At 47.4% G+C, this 19047-nt stretch overlaps 1 protein-coding gene across 2 annotated transcripts in view; it reads left to right on the top strand.

Annotated features, from left to right (window-relative positions):
• The window catches only part of VSIG10 (V-set and immunoglobulin domain containing 10), a 35843-nt gene extending 18752 nt beyond the window's left edge, over window positions 1–17091 (top strand). The window contains exons 4-9 of one of the 2 annotated variants that reach the window (XM_042910549.1): window positions 130–390; window positions 7862–8155; window positions 10556–10666; window positions 11507–11519; window positions 12946–13163; window positions 14363–17091. In XM_042910549.1, coding sequence (XP_042766483.1) covers window positions 130–390; window positions 7862–8155; window positions 10556–10666; window positions 11507–11519; window positions 12946–13163; window positions 14363–14415 — 950 coding nt within the window. In that variant the 3' untranslated portion in view covers window positions 14416–17091. Of the gene's footprint in view, window positions 1–129; window positions 391–7861; window positions 8156–10555; window positions 10667–11503; window positions 11520–12945; window positions 13164–14362 lie in introns of both variants that reach the window. The other variant, XM_042910548.1, reaches the window with a different exon arrangement.
• The last annotated feature ends 1956 nt before the right edge of the window (window positions 17092–19047 follow it).

Below are 19047 nucleotides of genomic sequence, written 5' to 3'. Positions count from 1 at the left end.
GAGCTATTTCGGGGCACACTAGCTGAGCGTGACTGTTTCTCTGATACACTGGTTCTGTAATCCTTAGGGCCAGCTCAGTGGCTGATTTTGGAGTCTCTGATTAAGCCCACATCCTCTGCTGTTTTGCAGCACCCCCTCCGTCAGCCCCTCAGTGCCGGGCAGAGATGTCACAAGGACAGCTCACGCTGCAGCTCACCTGTCGCTGGGACGGGGGATACCCAGACCCGGACTTCCTATGGACAGAAGAGCCAGGAGGTGTGGCCGTGGGGACGTCCAAGCTGGGGGTGGAGATGCTGAACCAGTCCCAGCTGTCAGATGGCAAGAAGTTCAAGTGTGTCGGGAGCCACATAGTGGGTCCGGAGTTGGGAGCCAGCTGTGTGGTACAGATCAGTGAGTCTGGCCTGCCTTGTCCCGGGTTGGGGTCCACCCATCTTCCTTTATTCCAAGAGAACCTTCTGCAAGAAGGTCTGGGAAAGAAATCCGAAGATGTCTAATGAACGGGGTTCTGTTTCTTCCTTTCTTTTGCTTTGTATCTCCTTCCTTTCAAACTTTAAAGATGCTTCACCAACCTTCTTGGTTCTCATCCAAGCCGTTTTCTACCTGATGCATCCTAACTAAGCACGTGTTGTGTGCCAGGCACAGTTTCTAGGTACTGGAGGTGGAACAGTGAACAAGAAGTACGTGGTTCATTTATTAGCTATCTCCTGTTATGTAACAAACACCCCCAGACTTAATGGCTTAAAACAACAAATCCTTTATTTATCTTATGATTTCTGTGGGCCAGGAATTCGGACAGGGCACAGTGGGGATGGTCTGTCTTGGCTCCGTGATACCTGGGTCTCAGCTGCAAGACTTCGTTGGGAGGGCTGAATTGTCTGAAGGATCTGCTTCCAAGGTGCTCACCCATATGCTTGGCAGCTTTGCTTCCTCTCCACGGGGGCCTCTCTACAGAGCCCCTTGACTGTCTTTGCAACATGGCACTGGCTTTCCCCAGAGCAAGTGATGCAAGAGGGAGCAAGCCAGACAATTGCAAGCCTTCCTCTGACCTACCTAGCCTCACAAGTCGCACGGCATCCCTTCTGCCATATTCTGTTCATTAGAAGGGAGACACTCAGTCTGGCTCCACTTTCACGGGGGAGTGGGTGGAATTAGGTTCCACTTTTTGAAGGGAAGAGTGTCAAATGATTTCTGGTAACGTTTTTGAAATCACGACCATTCCTCTTTCCTAGGGCTTAAATTTTTCTGTGTGGGGGTGGGGGTCAGAGGAAGATAGAAAATCCAAAAACAAGTAAGATAGGTTCAGATAGGGATACTGATAATTATTTTTTTAATGTTTTTATTTTAATTTTGAGAGAGAGTACACATGCGCTCATGAGCAGGGGAGGGGCAGAGAGAGAGGGAAGCACAGAATCTGAAGCGGCTCCAGGCTCTGAGCTGTCAGTACGAGCCTGACGCGGGGCTCGAACCCACACACTGCGAGATCATGACCTGAGTTGAAGTCGGATGCTTAATCAACTGAGCCACCCAAGCACCCCAGTGATAATAGCTATGAAGAGAATAAAATGGGGTGTTTTAAAGAGTCTATCATAGGAAGAGGGCTACTCTTCCTAGAGGGTAGGGAGGTCTCCTGTGGTAGTAGTATTTTGAGCAGAGAGCTGTAGGATGAGAAGGAGCTAGCTAGGTGGGCTGAGTATTCCTGGCAGAGGGAATAGCAGATGCTAAGGCCCTGAGGTGGAAACTTATCTGGCACTTGAGGAACTGAGAGTAGACCACTGTGCATGAGGCCTTGACTAGGCTAGATGGCTATTGTGGGTTGAATTGTGTCTCCCAAAAAAGATATGTTCAAGTCCTAATCCTGGGTCCCAGTGGATGTGACCATATTTGGGATAAGAGCCTTTGTGGGTGTGATTAAGTTAAGATAAGGCCATGCTGGAGTGGGGCGGGCTGTATTCCAGTGACCGACATCCTTACAAGAAGAGGGACATCTGGACACAGACACGCGAGAATGTCACGTGATAATGGAGGCAGGGACTGTAGTGGGACTTGTAGTCCATCTACGAGCCGAGAATGTCCATGGTCGCCGGTGACCACCAGAAGCTAAGAGAGGGGCACGGGATGGTTTCTCCCTGGGGATCCTCCAGAGGCATCAAGCCTGCTGACGCCTTAATTTCAGACCTCTGAGTTTCTGCACTGTGAGAGAAAAGATCTCTGTTGTTCTAGGCTACCCACTTTGTGGTACTTTGTGAGAGCAGCCCCAGGAAACGAATACCACTGGAAGCAAGGACCTGAGGGTGTTGGGCTTGGCTGGCCACGGTGAGGATTTTCCTCCTAGTGTGTCAGGACGATCCTCAGAGGTGCGGCCACGGAGGGCTGACCTGCTGAGAAGTGAGCGCTGTTATGCCAGGAGATGCGTGTTTTCCCAGGCAAGTGGCATCCCCATGGTTGACCCTTCCCCAGTGACTCATTCAGCAAACATGCCCCGAGTGGCTCATCTGTGTCCGGTACCTGGCTGGCCCCGGGCAACAGAAGGGACCAAGACTCACTTTCTACATTAGAACAGGGGTTGGCAAACGATGGCCCGTGGGCTACACCCGGCCCCACTGGTTTTTTGCAATTGTATTAAAAAAAATTTTTTTTTAGTGTTTATTTATTTTTGAGAGAAACAGACAGAGCATGAGCAGGGGAGGGGCAGAGAGAGAGGGAGACACAGAATCAGAAGCAGGCTCCAGGCTCTGAGCTGTCAGCACAGAGCGTGTCGCCTGGCTTGAACCCACAGACCGTGAGATCATGACCTGAGCCAAAGTCGGACACTCAACTGACTAAGCCACCCAGGCGCCTCGCAATTTTATTTTTAATGAGATATAATTCACACAGCATAAACTTCATTATTTTAAAGCGTATAATGGTGGTTTTTAGTATATTCACAATGTTGTACTATCATCACCACTGTCTACTTCCAGAACATTTCCATCGTTCCACAAAGAATCCCTGTACCCACTGGCAAGTCCCCTCTAGGAAGACTGGGCCGGGATTTCCACTGACATTGAGTGTTATCTTTAATTTTTTAGACTTTTCCTATTTGTTTGTTAAGACATGGCATAATTTTTAATTTGGGTTTCTTTGATCCTAGGGGAGTTGACAATTTTTATATACTAATTGGTACATAATACCTATGTACTAATTGGTTCCTATATATTTTCTGCGAATTGTCTGTTCATATCTTGTCCATTTGTCTTTCTTTTTTTTTAAATATGAAATACATTGTCAAATTTGTTTCCATACGACACCCACTGTCTTGTCCATTTTTCTACTGGGTTCATCTTTTCTTATTATTCCCTAAGAGTATTTTATATTCACCTAGTCAGTTAATTTCAGAGAACTGTCATTGCATGCCATGGATATTTTTCTGTCCTACTTGGCTCCTAAACTGCATTTGTGCTTCATTTCTGCTAGTTATCAGCAGTTTCTGATTGTGAAGGGGTCACCTACCCATGTCAGTCCTGTACTTTTAGGTTTCTGGGCTCAGAAGTTCTTTTCCTGTTTCCAAATTGCTGACACGACGTTTGAACCCTCACAGTAGCCCGCAGATTAGACACGACAGTTTGTAAGTTGCAGAGGGGACATCGTGTGAACTAACTTACCCACGATCACCCAGCTCGTAAGTGACTGAGCTGGCACCTGGCCCAGGCTGATCTGACTCCAGAACCCTTGCCTCCCTCAGGAACCCCTTCCTCACTTAACCCAGCAAGTCCTTTCGGGGAAGAGTTACATACTCAGTATGGTGTCAGGTACTGTAGGAGTACCGAGTCCTTAACCTTCAAAGGACTTAAAATTTCCTCGGAAAGATAAGTCATAGAAACGTGAAGTAGGGAACTGGCAATATCGCAGTAGTGACCTCGATATTTGTTGAGCGCAAACCGTGTACAAGGTGCTGTGCTGGGTGTTTTCCACACAGTACCTTGCTTAGTGCTCACGATCACCCTGGGAGCTAGGTGTTCATGTTATCCTCATACATTCATTTCCTGGGGCTGCCATAACAAAGCACCTCAAACTTGGTGTTGTTTTTTTTTTTTTTTTTTAACGTTTATTTATTTTTGAGACAGGGAGAGACAGAGCATGAACGGGGGAGGGGCAGAGAGAGAGGGAGACACAGAATCGGAAGCAGGCTCCAGGCTCTGAGCCATCAGCCCAGAGCCCGACGCGGGACTCGAACTCACGGACCACAAGATCGTGACCTAAGCTGAAGTCGGACGCCTAACCGACTGAGCCACCCAGGTGCCCCACAAACTTGGTGTTTTAAAGCAACAGATATTGGGGCGCCTGGGTGGTTCAGTCGGTTGAGCGTCCGACTTCGCCTCAGGTCCTGATCTCGCAGTTTGTGAGTTCGAGCCCCGCGTCGGGCTCTGTGCTGACAGCTCAGAGCCTGGAGCCTGCTTCCGATTCTGTGTCCCCCTCTCTCTCTGCCCCTCACCTTTTTGCGCTCTGTCTCTCTCTGTCTCAAAAATAAATAAACGTTAAGAAAAACGAAAAATAAATAAATAAAACAGAAATGTATTCTCTCCTAGCTCTGGAGGCTGGAAGTTTGAAATTGGGGTGTTGGTGTGTGGTGTTCCCGTCGAAGGCTCCAGGGGAGAGTCCTTCCCTGCCTCTCCCGGCTTCTAGTGCTGCCAGGCATTCCTTGGCTTGTGGCTACGTTCCTCCAGTCTCTGCCTCTGTCTTCATGTCTTCTCTGTGTCCGTGTCTCTCTGGATCCACTCCTCTTGTAAGACACCTGCTGGTGGGCTTAGGGCCCACCCTGAATCCAGGATGATTACATCTTGAGATCCTGAACTAGTTACATCTGCAAAGATCCTGTTTCCAAATAAGGTCACGTTCTGGGGTCCCACGTGAATTTTGGGCGGACGCTATTCAATCCACTGCACTCCCCGTTATGGATGATGAAGCAGAAGCAATGGGCTTGACCCGATTCCTGCAGCCGGAAGGAGGGCACGCGTTCCGAGTGGCGGGTAATGAAGACGCCCAAAGTGTGCCGTGGATGGCAACTCCCAGGAAATGGCTAAATTATGGACTGACCCTGAGACAGGGTGAAAATGGCAGAGGCAGCTGACAGGTTTGGTGTTGTTTTTCCCCCACCCCTTCGTATTTTTCCTGCAGATCTTGTCTGACTCATCATTCTTGTGGCCCCTGAGTCCTGGCCAGTAATTTGAGTCTAAATATGTGCTCAGGATTAAGAAATGTGTCTGGAGAAGAGAACTGGGTGGACCCTTTTCCCAATTCCAGGAGCATAGGGAAGCAGGCACAAGGGCCTAGAACCTTCCTGACTGACTCTGACATTGTCCAATTCTCCCCTCTTTCCTCTTGGTCATTTGAGCCCAGAGCTTCTCAGCCTTGATGTCCATACAGGTCACCTGCGGGTCTGGTTAAAAGGCAAATTCTGTCTCTCTGGGCTTGGGGTGGGCCCAATACTCTGCATTTCTAACCAGATCCTAGGAAGTGCTGTTGCTGCTGGTCCTGAGAACATACTTTGAATAGCAATGCCCTTGGGGGAGAAGTCTCTGGATCATTGCCCTCGGGAGGACTAGTAAGTCATTGAAAAGTAATGTTAATGCTCACCTTTTGGGTACAGAACAGCATAGCTCCCCAAATGATGAAAAGTGATACTTTTGGGGATTCCTGCTGCCCACATCTCTTTAAATTGCTTGTAGGCCCCTACACGGAAGAAATCCACTCAAATCGTGATAAGCTGAAGCACTAACCAGCCCATTATGTGAAGGCCCTGGTGTCTATTCCATCTCTTGCAGATCTCTGAGGGCCCTGCATCCCCTCACCCCCACCCCTGACCCCACCCCTGCACACAGCATCCTCTTAGGTGAAAGAAACTCTGAATTTATAGGTGCCACACTCACTGTTTGGGTGACTCAGCTTTTTGAGGGGCAAATGCTGTTTGGCAGAAGCGGATTTACGTACATGACCTCTGTTTGCTGGGGAAGGGGGCACTAGGGGGACTGTTTGCTTTGCTTTTTATGCAGGATGAGGAGGCTGTGTCTCAAACTTAGGTTTGGGGACCCCTGAATTGCAACATACAGATGAGGCATGTCACTGCTGCTGGCTTTGTGACCCCAAAGGACACAGGAGTTAACCACAGAGAAGGGGAAGGCACAATTTGGCAACATGGCAGGAACCTGACAATTGATCCAGAAGGGGGTGGAGCACCTGAGTTTCCTGAGGAAACCTACGTTTGGGTCTCTTTTGCTGACCTAATTTAGAGGGAGAGCCTTTGGGCTGCTCTATACCCCCACCCTGTCCCCCGTGTACATTGCCCCTTCTGTCTCTCCAGGGCGCCAACACTGAAACCCTAGGTTCTCTCTTGGGACAACCGCCTGTGGGAAGCGTGTGGTTTCACTCTCCCAGGCAGGAACCCAGTGTGCCAGTCTGTGCCCTTCAGCTGCTGAAAATAAGGGCTTAATATATCACCCAAGATGAATTTGCCACCCTTTCCAGGATAGTGTGCATTTTGGGAAAGGCTTTCTGCTGCAAAGAAAATAAATGGATCGGGGGCACCTGGGTGGCTCAACCAGTTAAGACTTCGGCTCAGGTCATGATCTCGCGATTCGTGGGTTTGAGCCCCGCGTCGGGCTCTGTGCTGACGGCTCAGAGCCTGGAGCCCGCTTCGGATTCTGTGTCTCCCTCTCTGCCTCCCCTGCTCACACTGTCTCTCTGTCTCAAAAAAATTTTACAAAAGGAAAGAAACGGATTGCTAGGGTGCACCTTAGAGTTCCCCATGGCCCACTCAAGTCAGACCCTGAGGCCACAGGGACGCTGCATTCTGAGTTGTCTACGACACACCTGTGATAGACTGATGCTCCCCCAAGATGTCCGTGTCCTCATCCCTGTGACTGTTACCTTACGTGGCAAGAGAGACTTTGAAGCTGTGATTTAAGATCTTGGGATGGGGAGATCATCCTGGATTATCGGGGTGGGGCCGTTGTGATGACACGGACCTTCTGAAAAGGAGACAGGAGGGTCAGAGTCAGCAGCAGGAGATGTGACGACAGGTGTAAGAGCGGGTCAAGGAGGGGCCACGAGCCACGGAATGCAGATGGCTTCAAAAAGCTGAAAAGGACGTGGATTTGGCCCCCAGAGCCTCCAGAAGGAATGCGCTCAGCCAACGGCTTGATTTGAACCCCATAAGATCATTTACAACTTCTGGCCTCCAGAACTATAAAAGAATCAATTTGTGGTGTTTTAAACCACGCGGTTTGTAGCAATTTGTTAACTGCGGCGATAGGAAATGACAGCTGCTTTACTGTCCCCTCAAACACTCTTGGCAGGCTGCGTGCCCATTTTTCATATGAGCAATCTGGTTATTACGCATAGAAGCCTATAGCATAGACATAAGGAGCATGGGCTACAAAAGCCTGGCAACTTGGCTGGTTTGCCCAACTCATCCTGGTTTGCCCGAGACTTTTCCCTTTTTCTCCCTGAAAGCCCCGTGTCCTAGGAACCCCCTCAGTCGAGCAAACCAGGACTCTTGTTCATCCTAATCCTAGCTGTACCACTTAACTCATTGTGTGACTTTGAGCAAGTTACTTAACCTTCTCTGGGCCTCCATTTCCTCATCTGCAAAAAGGGGAAAAGGACAGGGTTTTTGTGAGAACTAATTGGGTTAATAAGCGTAACTGTGCCTATCCCATAGTAGATGCTAAATAAATGTTAGCTTTTATTATCACATGAGAACAAGTGTGGTACAGAACTTCCTGTAGGTGTTTCATTAGGAAGGTAATAATATTCCTGAAAATCTCAGGCCACTGCTTGAGTCTCCTTGAACATTTGTCTTCTTTCTTTACCTTCTGCTCGCCAGGGAGTGCCTCCCTTGTCTCTGAGCCCATGAAGACTTGCTTCGTGGGGGGCAATGTGACGCTCACCTGCCAAGTGTCTGGAGCCTACCCCCCTGCCAAGATCCTGTGGCTGAGGAACCTCACCCAGCCCGAGGTGGTCATCCAGCCCAACGGCCACTATCTCATCACCCAGAATGGCCAGAGCTCCACACTCACCATCCGCAACTGCTCCCAGGTCCTGGATGAGGGCTACTACGTCTGTCAGGCCAAGAACCCCGTGGGGGTGCGGGAGGTGGACATCTGGCTGAGTGTGAAAGGTGAGTGGCCCCAAAGGAGGACGGTTGAGAGCTTCAGAGGACCTTCCACTAGCACGAGGACGGTTCGGTGCTTCCATATATGACCAGGTGGTCACTGCCATCTGGGAGAAGGCCTATCTGCTTGACTACGACTTGACAAGGTGGAAAAATTATTATCCACTCCTACATTTCCAACATTGCATGGGGAGAAAAAAGTAATTTATGTTGAGGCACGTGGCAGGCTCAGTTGGAAGAGCACGTGACTCTTGATCTCGGGGTTGTGAGTTCAAGCCCCACGTTGGCATAGAGATTAGTAAAGAAAATATAAAATAAAGCTTAACAAAATAATCTGTTACATCCCTAAGAATATATATCATAAAATATATTTTAAAAATATAAAAAGTGTAAGTTGTGACGCCTAAGAGCAAAATGAACGCCCAAGAAACTACCAGCCTGCTTAAGATACAGAGCAGCGCCAACAATGCCGAAGTTACTTGTAGGTAGTGTGGCTAGATTTAGGAAATTAGAACAAAGCTAAAAAACCTAGGATGCCCTCTTAAATTTGCATGTCAGAAAAACAAAGAATTTTTTTAGCGTAAGTGTGCCCCACATTTTGCATGGGAGATGCCTATTCTAAAACATGATTCATTTTTTACCTGAAACCCAAATTTAAGTGGGCATGCTGTATTTTATCAGGCGACTACCTGTAGACTCCTTTCCAGTCTCATCCTGGGCCTCCTGAAAAACGTAGTCACTATTCAAGAAAAATTTTACTACATAAGTGAAACACCTGCTTTTTTCACTCCACGTTTTTGTTCCTAGGATTTATTCATGCCAATTATGTGTAATTATACTTCATACCTCCTCACTGCTGTAGGATTTTCTGTTGTGTCACGATTACACAACTAAGTCACTAATTTTCCTGCGATGGACATTTGCATTGTTTCTGATTTTTTGTTGTTGTGATGAACAGAAGTGTTACTATGACAATCTTTTACCCAGTTTCTCCTGTACTTTTACAGCAGGTCCCCAGGCAAATACTTCTCTGGAATATATGTAGAAGGAGTACAAATGAAGGGTTATAGGGCATGTGCATTTGTATCTTTATTGGATAATACCAAATTATTGTCCAAAGTGGTCGTACTGATTTCCATTCACAACAGCAGTATGTAGGAGTATTGAGTTGTTCTACATTTTCGCTATCAGGCTTTGTGATTTTTGCCCATCAAGTATGTGTGGGGGTGGAATCTCACTGTTATTCTAATTTGCCTTTCTCTGGTTTCTAAGAAGATTGAGCATTATTTCATATGTGTATTTGCTATTTGTGTTTCTTCTGCGAAATACACGTGTGTCTTTTGACATTTCCTCCTTTCTTATAGATATGTACAAGTTCTTTAGAAATTCTGCTTACTAATCCTTCTTAGTGTTACATGTTACAAATATCTCCTTTTAGTTTGTCTTTTTTTTTTTTCTTTCTTTATGCTATCCTTTCATGAGCGTTCTTTTAGTAGTTAATTTTATGAGTCTTATATCATTAGCAATTTTTATGTCTTAAGATATCCTGTCTCCCCCATGGCTGCAAAAGTGCTATCCTATATTTTCTTCTAAAAAGTTTTAATGTTTTGCCTTTCACAGTTAAATCTTTAATCCATCTAGAATTGATTTTTGTGAATGGTGTGAGGTAAGGGTCCAGATTCTCCCCCACCCAACACCACCCAAATTTGGATAGCCATTTATCCCAGCACCATTCTTGAATAATTCCTCTTTTACCCACTAATCTGTCATAAATCAAATTTTCTTTTATGTGTAGGTCTGTTCTTAGATTCTTGATTCTGTTCCATTCATCACTGTTTATGACAGCACTAATAACTCGTACTCTTAATTTCTGTGACGTTGTAAACAGTCTTGATGTCTGGTAGATGGAGATGTTAACTTTCCAGTGTTTTGTTTTTTTTTTTTTTTTTAATGTTTATTTATTTTTGAGGGAGAAAGAGTGCGAGTGGGTAAGGGTCAGACAGACAGGGAGACACAGAATCCAAAGCAGGCTCCAGGCTCTGAGCTGTCAGCATGGAGCCCGACACAGGGCTCAAACTCATGAAACTCGAGATCATGACCTGAGTTGAAGTTGGACGCCTAAATGACTGAGCCACCCAGGCGCCCCAACTTTCCAGTGTTCTTTTGTATCACGTGCTTCATTTGATTCCCACAAATTGAGGAAATGAGATCTTTATCTTGCCTTATGGAGAGGTCACATGCTTTGCCCAAGCTTATGGAACCAAAGGAAGACTAGGACCCAGGCAGAGGAAGGGCGATGTCGCTCTTTCACCTGCCTGTGTATCAATTTTAATACATGCTGCCCAAGCGAGCACTACCTACAGGTGTATCCAGTGGAAGAGTCAACAGTGTGATTTGTCTTTGTAGAACCTTGGAATATTGGTGGGATTGTGGGCACCATCGTGAGCCTCCTTCTGCTGGGACTGGCCATTATCTCAGGGCTTATGTTGTATTACAGCCCTGTGTTCTGCTGGAAAGGTAAGGATTTCTTGGGTCCTTTTGCTTACCTTTTAGGCTTCTCGAAAGGGTGTGGGTGGGGGTCACCTGGGTGGCTCAGTTGGTTAAACATCTGACTCTTGGCATCTGCTCAGGTCACGATCTCATGGCTTGCCAGGAACAGCTCTGCCCTGACAGCGTGAAGCCTACCTGGGATTCTCTCTCTCCCTCCTTCTCTTCCCACTCTCCTGCTTACATGCATGCATCCTCTCTCTCTCTCTCTCTCTCTCTCTCTTTCTCTTTCTCTCAAAATAAAGAAACTTAAAAAAAAAAAAAGGGTGTGGGTGGGGGAAGGAGGCCCTAACTGTGCTGCCACCTGAGGTCCCATTCTATAGGCTTCTTCCTTGGGTCCAGATGATGTGCAATAATGAATATCCTAAGTACCATTCCTGAATACCCCGTCACCTCTCATGTTGGGTCAGTCTTCTCATTTCTCTGTCCTTTTGTAAATGTTAGATTAAAAACATTTTTGGAAAGACAGATACCATATGTTTTCAATCTTATGCGGATCCTGAGAAACTTAACAGAAGACCATGGGGGAGGGGAAGGAAAAAAAAGTTAGAGAGGGAGAGAGCCAAAGCATAAGAGACTCTTAAAAACTGAGAACAAACTGAGGGTTGATGGGGGTGGGAGGGAGGGGAGGGTGGGTGATGGGTATTGAGAAGGACACCTGTTGGGATGAGCACTGGGTGTTGTATGGAAACCAATTTGACAATAAATTTCATATTAAAAAAAAGATTATACAAATATTAAAAAAAAATGTTTTTGAGGCCGAAGTAGATGTTATTGGATATTAATTTTTTTCCTTTCTCCCTTCAGTAGGAAACACTTTCAGGTGAGTGTTCCTAGCATTGAGTCAAAAAGCCATTTCTGTGATCTGTCTTCACTGCAGTTTTTTTCTCTCGTAAGAGCAATAATAGCAGCCACGGTTGAGGACCCGCCATGTGCCGGACACTGGGTGAGGGGCTTCATTAGGCGTGATTATAAACTCTGTCGTAAACTCTTCTGGATGGTGGTGGCATCTCCATTGTCCAGATAAGGAGATGGACCCTCGGTGAAGTAATGTCTGCAAGCTCGTCCAGGAAACGGAGGGCTGCGCCTGCATTCAGATCCCGGTCTGACTGATTCCAAAGTCTATGCTCGTTTTACAAGGCCCGGTCTCAGGGTGGGGCACATTGCTGGGCTGTTACTGAAGCGTAAAGACGGTGTGTGTATGCATGAAGCCTGGCCGTTTGTGCATTTATTTCATGTCATTTTCTAAAAAGAGCTAAAAGGAAGCCTAAGTCCTGGTCTTACAGCATGTTTTGGGAGACTGGTCTGAGCTTGCCCAGAAGCCCCTCCCAAAAGGAAACCTCATTCGGGACAAAGCAACTAAATGGAACTTGGGTATTTCATTTCCTAAGGAGAGTCTGGGTGGGAGCAAAGAACTCTTCTCTTTGTTCCTCTCAACCGGTGGTATTACTGTTCTGGGGTGATCTTTCCTGGGGAAACGTCACCTTTATTGCCCTATATTTGAGGGCCGTGAAAGACTCACTTTGGTTCCCTGGGCTTATTTTCTCATAGGAGGAGACAGCAAGGCATAGCGGCAAAACGCTTTGGAATTAGTGGGCCTGGGTTCAAATTGCAACTCTGCCGTTCTCAATCCCTGTGCTCGTGGAAAATCCTTGACCCTCTCTGAGCCTCTGTCTCCTCATCTGTTTCCCAGAGGGAGACTGAAAAGATCAGATGACAATGTAATGCTCCCAGCACTGTGACTGGCCCATGGCACGAATGAGAAACGTACACTCCAGCCGGGTAGGCAGAGCCAGTAATGAATCAGACAACAATTAAATGCCAAACCGCTGGGCATTCCCAAGTGCAGTCGTGGTTCAGGGCTTTCAGGGAGGAAGAGGACTTTACCTGGGCCTTGAATAACGAGTAGGAGGAGAAATTTCAGGAAGTAGAGCAGAAATAAAGGGCACTTCAGGAAAGGAACGTAGTAGCATTCGTGTATGTGCTGTGAGAGGTACTCGGATGGTAAGTTCCTGGGACAAAGAGTCACCTACCCAAGGAGCAGGGGGAGATAATAAAACCCACCCAGGAACACGTGATTGTCTGTAGGAATCTATGGCAGCATCGCTTTGAGAGATTCGTGTGTGGAACGCACAAAGATTTTTCCACATTACAAAAGAGGTTGCGATAAATCTAGTGTTTTGTATTCGGTAAGGGCTGATATTGGAAAAAGGTATCTTCTTGATTATTTCTCCCCCTTTGGATATTAGGGGGCAAGACATGGGTGATGTCATGGTTTTGGTGGATTCAGAAGAAGAGGAAGTAGAGGAGGAAGATGTGGCCGAAGAGGAGGAAGAAGAGGAGGAGGAAGCAGATGAGAGGGAGGAGTCGCCAAAAGAAATACATAAGCATGGCCACATCCATAGAGTGACCGCACTGGTGAATGGGAACGTAGACTGGATGGGGAATGGACTCCAGGCTCTGCAAGGTAAGCTCTTTTTCCTTAAAACCACCCTGCTAGGTTGCAGTGAGATTCCCAGTAAGAATCTTTGAGTGTGGGTTTTTCCAAGGGTGGGGAAGACAGTTAAAGTTTAATCTAGCATCTGCTATCAACTCCTGACACCACAATTAAACTGCCAAACATTTATCAAAGACCTACTCTGGGGAAGGTGCGATATCGGCCCTGTTTAGAGGAATACAAAGGACCGATGATAACTGTAAGCTGGGAGCTTTGCAAGACCAGTTAGGGTGCACAGAGTGAAAGCTGGGGAAGATTTAAAATGGAAGCAAGATTTTTTTTTTTTTTTAACATTGATTTATTCTGAGAGAGAGAAAGAGAGCATGCACAATTGGGGGAAAGGCAGAGAGAGAGGGAGAGAGAATCCCAAGCAGGCTCTGAGCTGTCAGCACAGAGTCCGACGCGGGGCTCGATCTTACGAACTGTGAGATCATGACCTGAGCCCCAATCGAGAGTCAGTTGCTTAACTGACTGAGCCACCCCAGGCACCCCAAAATGGAAGCAAGATTTAACCACCATTTTGAGAGAGTAGCAGAGGAGGAATTGGGTTAATTTTGCCAGATGGATGATGGGTTTAAAAATAACAGGACCTCAGAGAGAGTCGAGTGCCTTGAGGGGCACATTAGTTAGGAAGAGCTTAATGGCACAAGTAGGATATGAGGCACGTCTTTCAGGGCAGTGTTTGAATAAGCAGAAAGGAGAGAGTATTCCGGGTGAAGAGAACAAGTTTATGCAGGTTAGACAGCATACCCAAGTTTATGCAGGGTAGACAGTGAAAAGAATGGGAGAGGGCGCCTGGGTGGCTCAGTTGGTTGAGCGTCTGACTCTTGATGTTGACTCAGGTCATGATCTCACGGTTCGTGAGATCAAGCCCCACATCAAGAGAGATTCTCTCTCTCCTCTCTCTGCCCCTCCTCAGGATTCTTTCTCTCCTCTCTCTCTGCCCCTCCTCTCTTCTCTAAATACATAAATAAAAGCATTTAAAAAAAGAAAAGAACAGGAGAAAAAGGGGAACACATACCCTGCCCCACCTGCTCCCCCATGAAATCCAGTTCTGAGGCTCTCCAGTAAAGGACTAGAAATTGCAATGACTGAAACCTGACGGTGGAAATGGAGTCCCCTCTTGTCGACCTCACTCAGACTCAGATTGGCTTTTCCCTCCTGTACAGATGACAGCAGCGAGGAGCAGAGTGACATCGTTCAAGAAGATAGGCCAGTTTGAAGAAGAGAACTGTCCTTCGTTATCCTGTCTTGAAAGCTTTGACTTGACTCGCACCCCTGCCTGAGGACTTAAAATGGTTTGGGACTCTCAGCAAAAAAAAAAAAAAAACACACACACGTATATTTCCTGCCCCCCTCCCTTTTTTTCCCTAAATCGGTTGACTTGCTGTAAGTTTTCTCATTGACGTTAAAAAGTATCAGGAACGGGCAGTATGGGGGGGAAAGGTGCGTTCGGCATCTGAGGTGCCCCTTTTCACTGTGACTTCTGGCTTTATCCAGCTTGACTGATGCTGATCTGGGGGGAGGCACTTGAGCTCTGTGCTCAGGGCTCTCAGTGCACCATGAAAGGTCAGTGATCAGCTTGCCCCAACACACAAGGGAATAATGTGGGGTCATGGCCCAGGTAAGCTGGAGATCCGGGTGGACGTCACCTCCCTGGAAAAAGTGAGGAGAGGTCAGTTGCCGATGCAAGTCAGAGGGAGGCAGTTTGGCTCAGGTTTTGGACGCTTGAATCTGGGCCCTGTTTCTTGTTTCATGGGCTCGGGCACGTTGCTTTACCTCTCCCCGGGACCTCAGTTTTCCTCATCTACAAAATAGGTGGAATCATACCGGCCGTACAGGGTGCGGTGGGTCCTAAATGAGGTACTTGTAGGTGTGAAAGTGCCCAGGAGGTGTTCAGTAGATGTTGGTTATCTTCTCTTTTGCCCTCCCTGGTGGAAGAAACAAGGTCAACTGTAAATTACAAGCTGCCACCTTGGCCTCCCGTTCTTTGTTGAATGGTTTCAGATGAGAGCTCTCCTGATGGTATTTGCTTCCCTGGAGGTATAGTTCTTTTCAAAAGAGGTAGGGGCCCATAAGAGGAAGTGCCTTTCACTAGAACCTCTCATTTTGCAGAGCTTCATATTTATACAAAAGCCTCTTAGGTGACACCCTATTGGTTTTCAGAATTTCCCATTCTTCCTTTCTCCTGTGGCTTTGAAAGAAGGCAGGAGAAATGTTTTGCAGGGGAGTATCTGGTGAGAAGTACTCCTTGGGCACACAAGTTCATCCGGCCTCAGTTTCTAGATCTTGGAAATGGGAATGAGAAAACTTGTTTCCTTCCCACTTCCTAAAGAAGTAGATTACGAGGCTACGTTGATCAATAATGCGAAGTTTGGACTGAAAATAACATATGATGAGTTTAAGCTGCTGTTTCCAGATCCCTGGACAGTTCAGAGATTTTTGTTTCTCTGATTTCATCCAAATCTCTTAAACGTCAGGGACCTACTAAGGGTGCAAAAGATGTGTGCTAAACCTGAAAATCTGATGACTTGAGTTTGCACTCTTTACTGTTCATATCCTGCCTAATGGGCAAGATGTGGGGCTTAATGGAGAACTTCCTTTCTCCAGCAATAGGGACTGGGACTCCTGTGAGACAAGAAGCTGGTTATCTGCAGGATTACCCTGGAGGTGTGGTTGGGACAGGTCTACTTTCTTGGATGAAAAGACTGAACTGAGCAAAATCACTAGAAGTGAGCCCTGTTCCCAGCTCAGAACCCTGGCAATCACAGGAGCTGGCTGCAATTTCTACCCCTCAGGAATAGCTGTGACCTGCTAACAGTCCTTGTGTGCTGGGTCTTTTGCTGCATTCTATTTCAGTACTTAACCACTCTGGCCAGCCTGAGTTAGCATTGTTTCAGAACAGGAGACTTGAGTTGAGTTGCCGCTAACGTCACTGAACACTGAGCTTGTCTCCCTTTAGAATCTTCCATAATTAAATTCCTGAGGAGCCGACTCTGCAGAGGCAACCATGTTTAAAAAGAGAATAAGAAAAGAAACAGGAAAAAAAAAATCCTTAGGTAGGAACACAGAGAATGATTTGTAAGATCACTGAGATGCTTTCCAGAACTTCCCTCTTCTCTTGCACACGCACTTGATGATCGAAAATCTTCGGGGAGGGGTTGTTCCACTATCAATAGGGGGCTTCAAACACTATACAGCCTAGATTAGCTGACCCATGACTTCTGTCACTTATATCTGAGCCCTATGTGCACATTAATATAGCTGGGTCAATTAAGAGCGCAGGTGCTGGGGTTCTTCAAGCTTTAAGGATTTTTACAGAATTAGGGCTTGCTTTTATTTTAAGTCGACCCCCACCCCCCAAATTACAAGCATGTTAACAGTGGTTACAAAATCTGTGTGGCAAAGTCCAAGTTGTTACATTGCGCTGTTACACAATCTTAACTGAATGCATTGTGAACTCCCAAGATCTCCTTATCAGAAGCAGGAAGATAAATACTGAAGGGCTATCACAACTGACGTTTCAGCAGGGGACACTGGGGAAGGGCTCTGGCAATCCTGTGGCTTTGATATTAGTCCTAATTCTCACAAGTACACGCAGGCCCTATTACTGCAGAAAGCCCGTGATGGAAAACTCCAGAACCCACGCACCAACACCTGGAAAATCATTCCTGCCGGGTAAAGTCTATCATGATGCAGTAAGTGCCAACTGGTAGTTCCCGCCATGGGACTGACCAGGAACTGCTGCAAAGAAAAATTAGCAGATCCCTCTGCGTTATTTACATTTTAATATTTGGTGTGTGTGTGGGGGGGGGGGGGGGAATGGGTAAGAGAAATTTATTCTGAGGTTATAATGTGGATTTTTTAAAAAAGATTATGGAATAAAGTTATTTTTAAATAAATATTTTAATGGTCTTGATTTAGACCTGATTAATAAAACTGAGAGATTTGGAGAAATGGGTTTACCTCCCCCAGTTTTTTTGTTTTATTTATTTATTTTTTTACTAGCTTTCCCCATATTGGTAACAATAGCGGTCTCTTTGCCATTTTATTCCTTTCCTTATAGGTACTCTCTTACGCTTACTGAGACACCATCACCTTTCCCACCCTCCCTGAGAAACTTGTTCTTCCATTATTTTTTTTTTTTTCTCCCTGTATACACCTCTGTTTTGGTCAGATTGCATGCACCCTAACATGAGAGGAGCAATCATCGTGGAGACCACAGATCTGCTGGACTGTCTGAAAAGATGACTATGTATCAGCTGTCCCTGTAGTTGTGGCTGGTCTTGGATTTCTTCACTGGGCTCAGCTAACTGGAGCCCCCATAGTGTCTCACTTCACCTCACACTTGAGGTGGAACCACTCATACCCCTTTCCTATTCTAGGCCCAGACTACCCCCCCCCCCCCCCTCAGTTCTTAGAGGAAGCTTCAGGTCAGTCTCCTTCTTAGGTCATCCCTCCTCCAACCCCTCACACTCCCTTTCTTCACTGCCCCCCAGGCTCCCTCCCCATCGCCCAGCTCTTTATCACAGCTGTCCCACCTTAACTTCCTTCCTTGCTAACCAAACCCATGCTTCCTACCTTAACCCCAGTATCCCCATGTTCCTTCCAACCCAGCCCCTCCCCCCTCTTTTTTTTTTTTAACGTTTACTTGTTTTTGAGAGAGAGAGAGAGAGAGAACACAAGCAGAGGGGCAGAGAGAGCTCCGGGAGACAGAATCTGAAACAGGTCCCAGGCTCTGAGCTGTCAGCACAGCCCAATGTGGGGCTCGGGGCTCCATCTCACCAACTTACATCATGACCTGAGCCAAAGTCGCATGTTTCACTGGACTGAGCCACCCAGGCATCCCCAGCCACTCCATTTTAATATGTATGGGTTTAATCAGAGCTGATTTCTGAGCCCCCACTTGGACTTCTGGCTGTTTCACTTCTCTCCTGCTGTTCCTGAGCACCCCCTTTCATGACCTTCAGTCCTCCTAGGTCACAGCCATTTTTACCCAGCTTGTCCATTTTTGGACCCCCACTCTTCTTGGATCCCCCCTTTTTTTCTGGCCGGCTGCCCCTTTCTCACCGCCCATTTTAATCTTGACCTGGTCGTTTTCTCACACACACACACACACACACACACACACACACACACACACACACCCGCCCCAACTGTCCACTGGGCTTGTCTTTGATTCCCATTTTTAAAAACCTGCAGCTTACGCCTTCCTCTGGCCCTCGGCTTTCCTCCCGCCCCCTAGGCTCAGCTCCTCTACCTGGGCTCCCATTTAAGCTTTGAGCTCCGGGCCTCAGCGCCCCCACTTTATTCGCCAGGCTCGTTCCTTCCCTGCCACCTTCTTAACCGCCCGGGAGTTCCCGGACCCCCTCCCCCAATTCTGTCCTAGGTCTTCGCTTTTTGTCTCCCTTCCCCCCAGTATCCCTGATCCCCGGTGTCTTCAGGTCCTCGTTTTCACGCGACAGTCTCCTGTCCATTCGCTCCCCCTTCCTCTTCACCTGGTTCCCACCCCCTCCGGTTTTCTTCCCGCCCCATCTCCTTGCCGCACCCCCTTTTCTACCCACACCTCCTGTAACCCCTTCACTATCCCCCCGCCCTCCCCCCCCCATTGTCACCAGCCGCATTCCTTCCGCTCCCGGTTTCCCTTCCGCCCCATTCCTTCCCACTCCGTTCCTACCCCTCCCTCTCTTCTCTTCATCCCCGCTGCCCCCCGGTTTTAGCCTGCTCCGCTCACCTGCCCCCCCCCCCCCACCTCTTTCCCTCAACCCCGCCCCCCGGTTTGTATCCGGTCAGCGTTCACCTGCCCGGTCCCCCCTCCCCGCTTTCCCTCAGGCCCCGCCCCCCCCGTTTTGTC

This window comes from Panthera leo, chromosome D3 (genome assembly GCF_018350215.1).
Source record: "Panthera leo isolate Ple1 chromosome D3, P.leo_Ple1_pat1.1, whole genome shotgun sequence".
In the NCBI taxonomy this organism is placed as follows: Eukaryota; Metazoa; Chordata; class Mammalia; order Carnivora; family Felidae; genus Panthera; species Panthera leo.
This window is presented reverse-complemented; position numbering and strand designations above follow the sequence as displayed.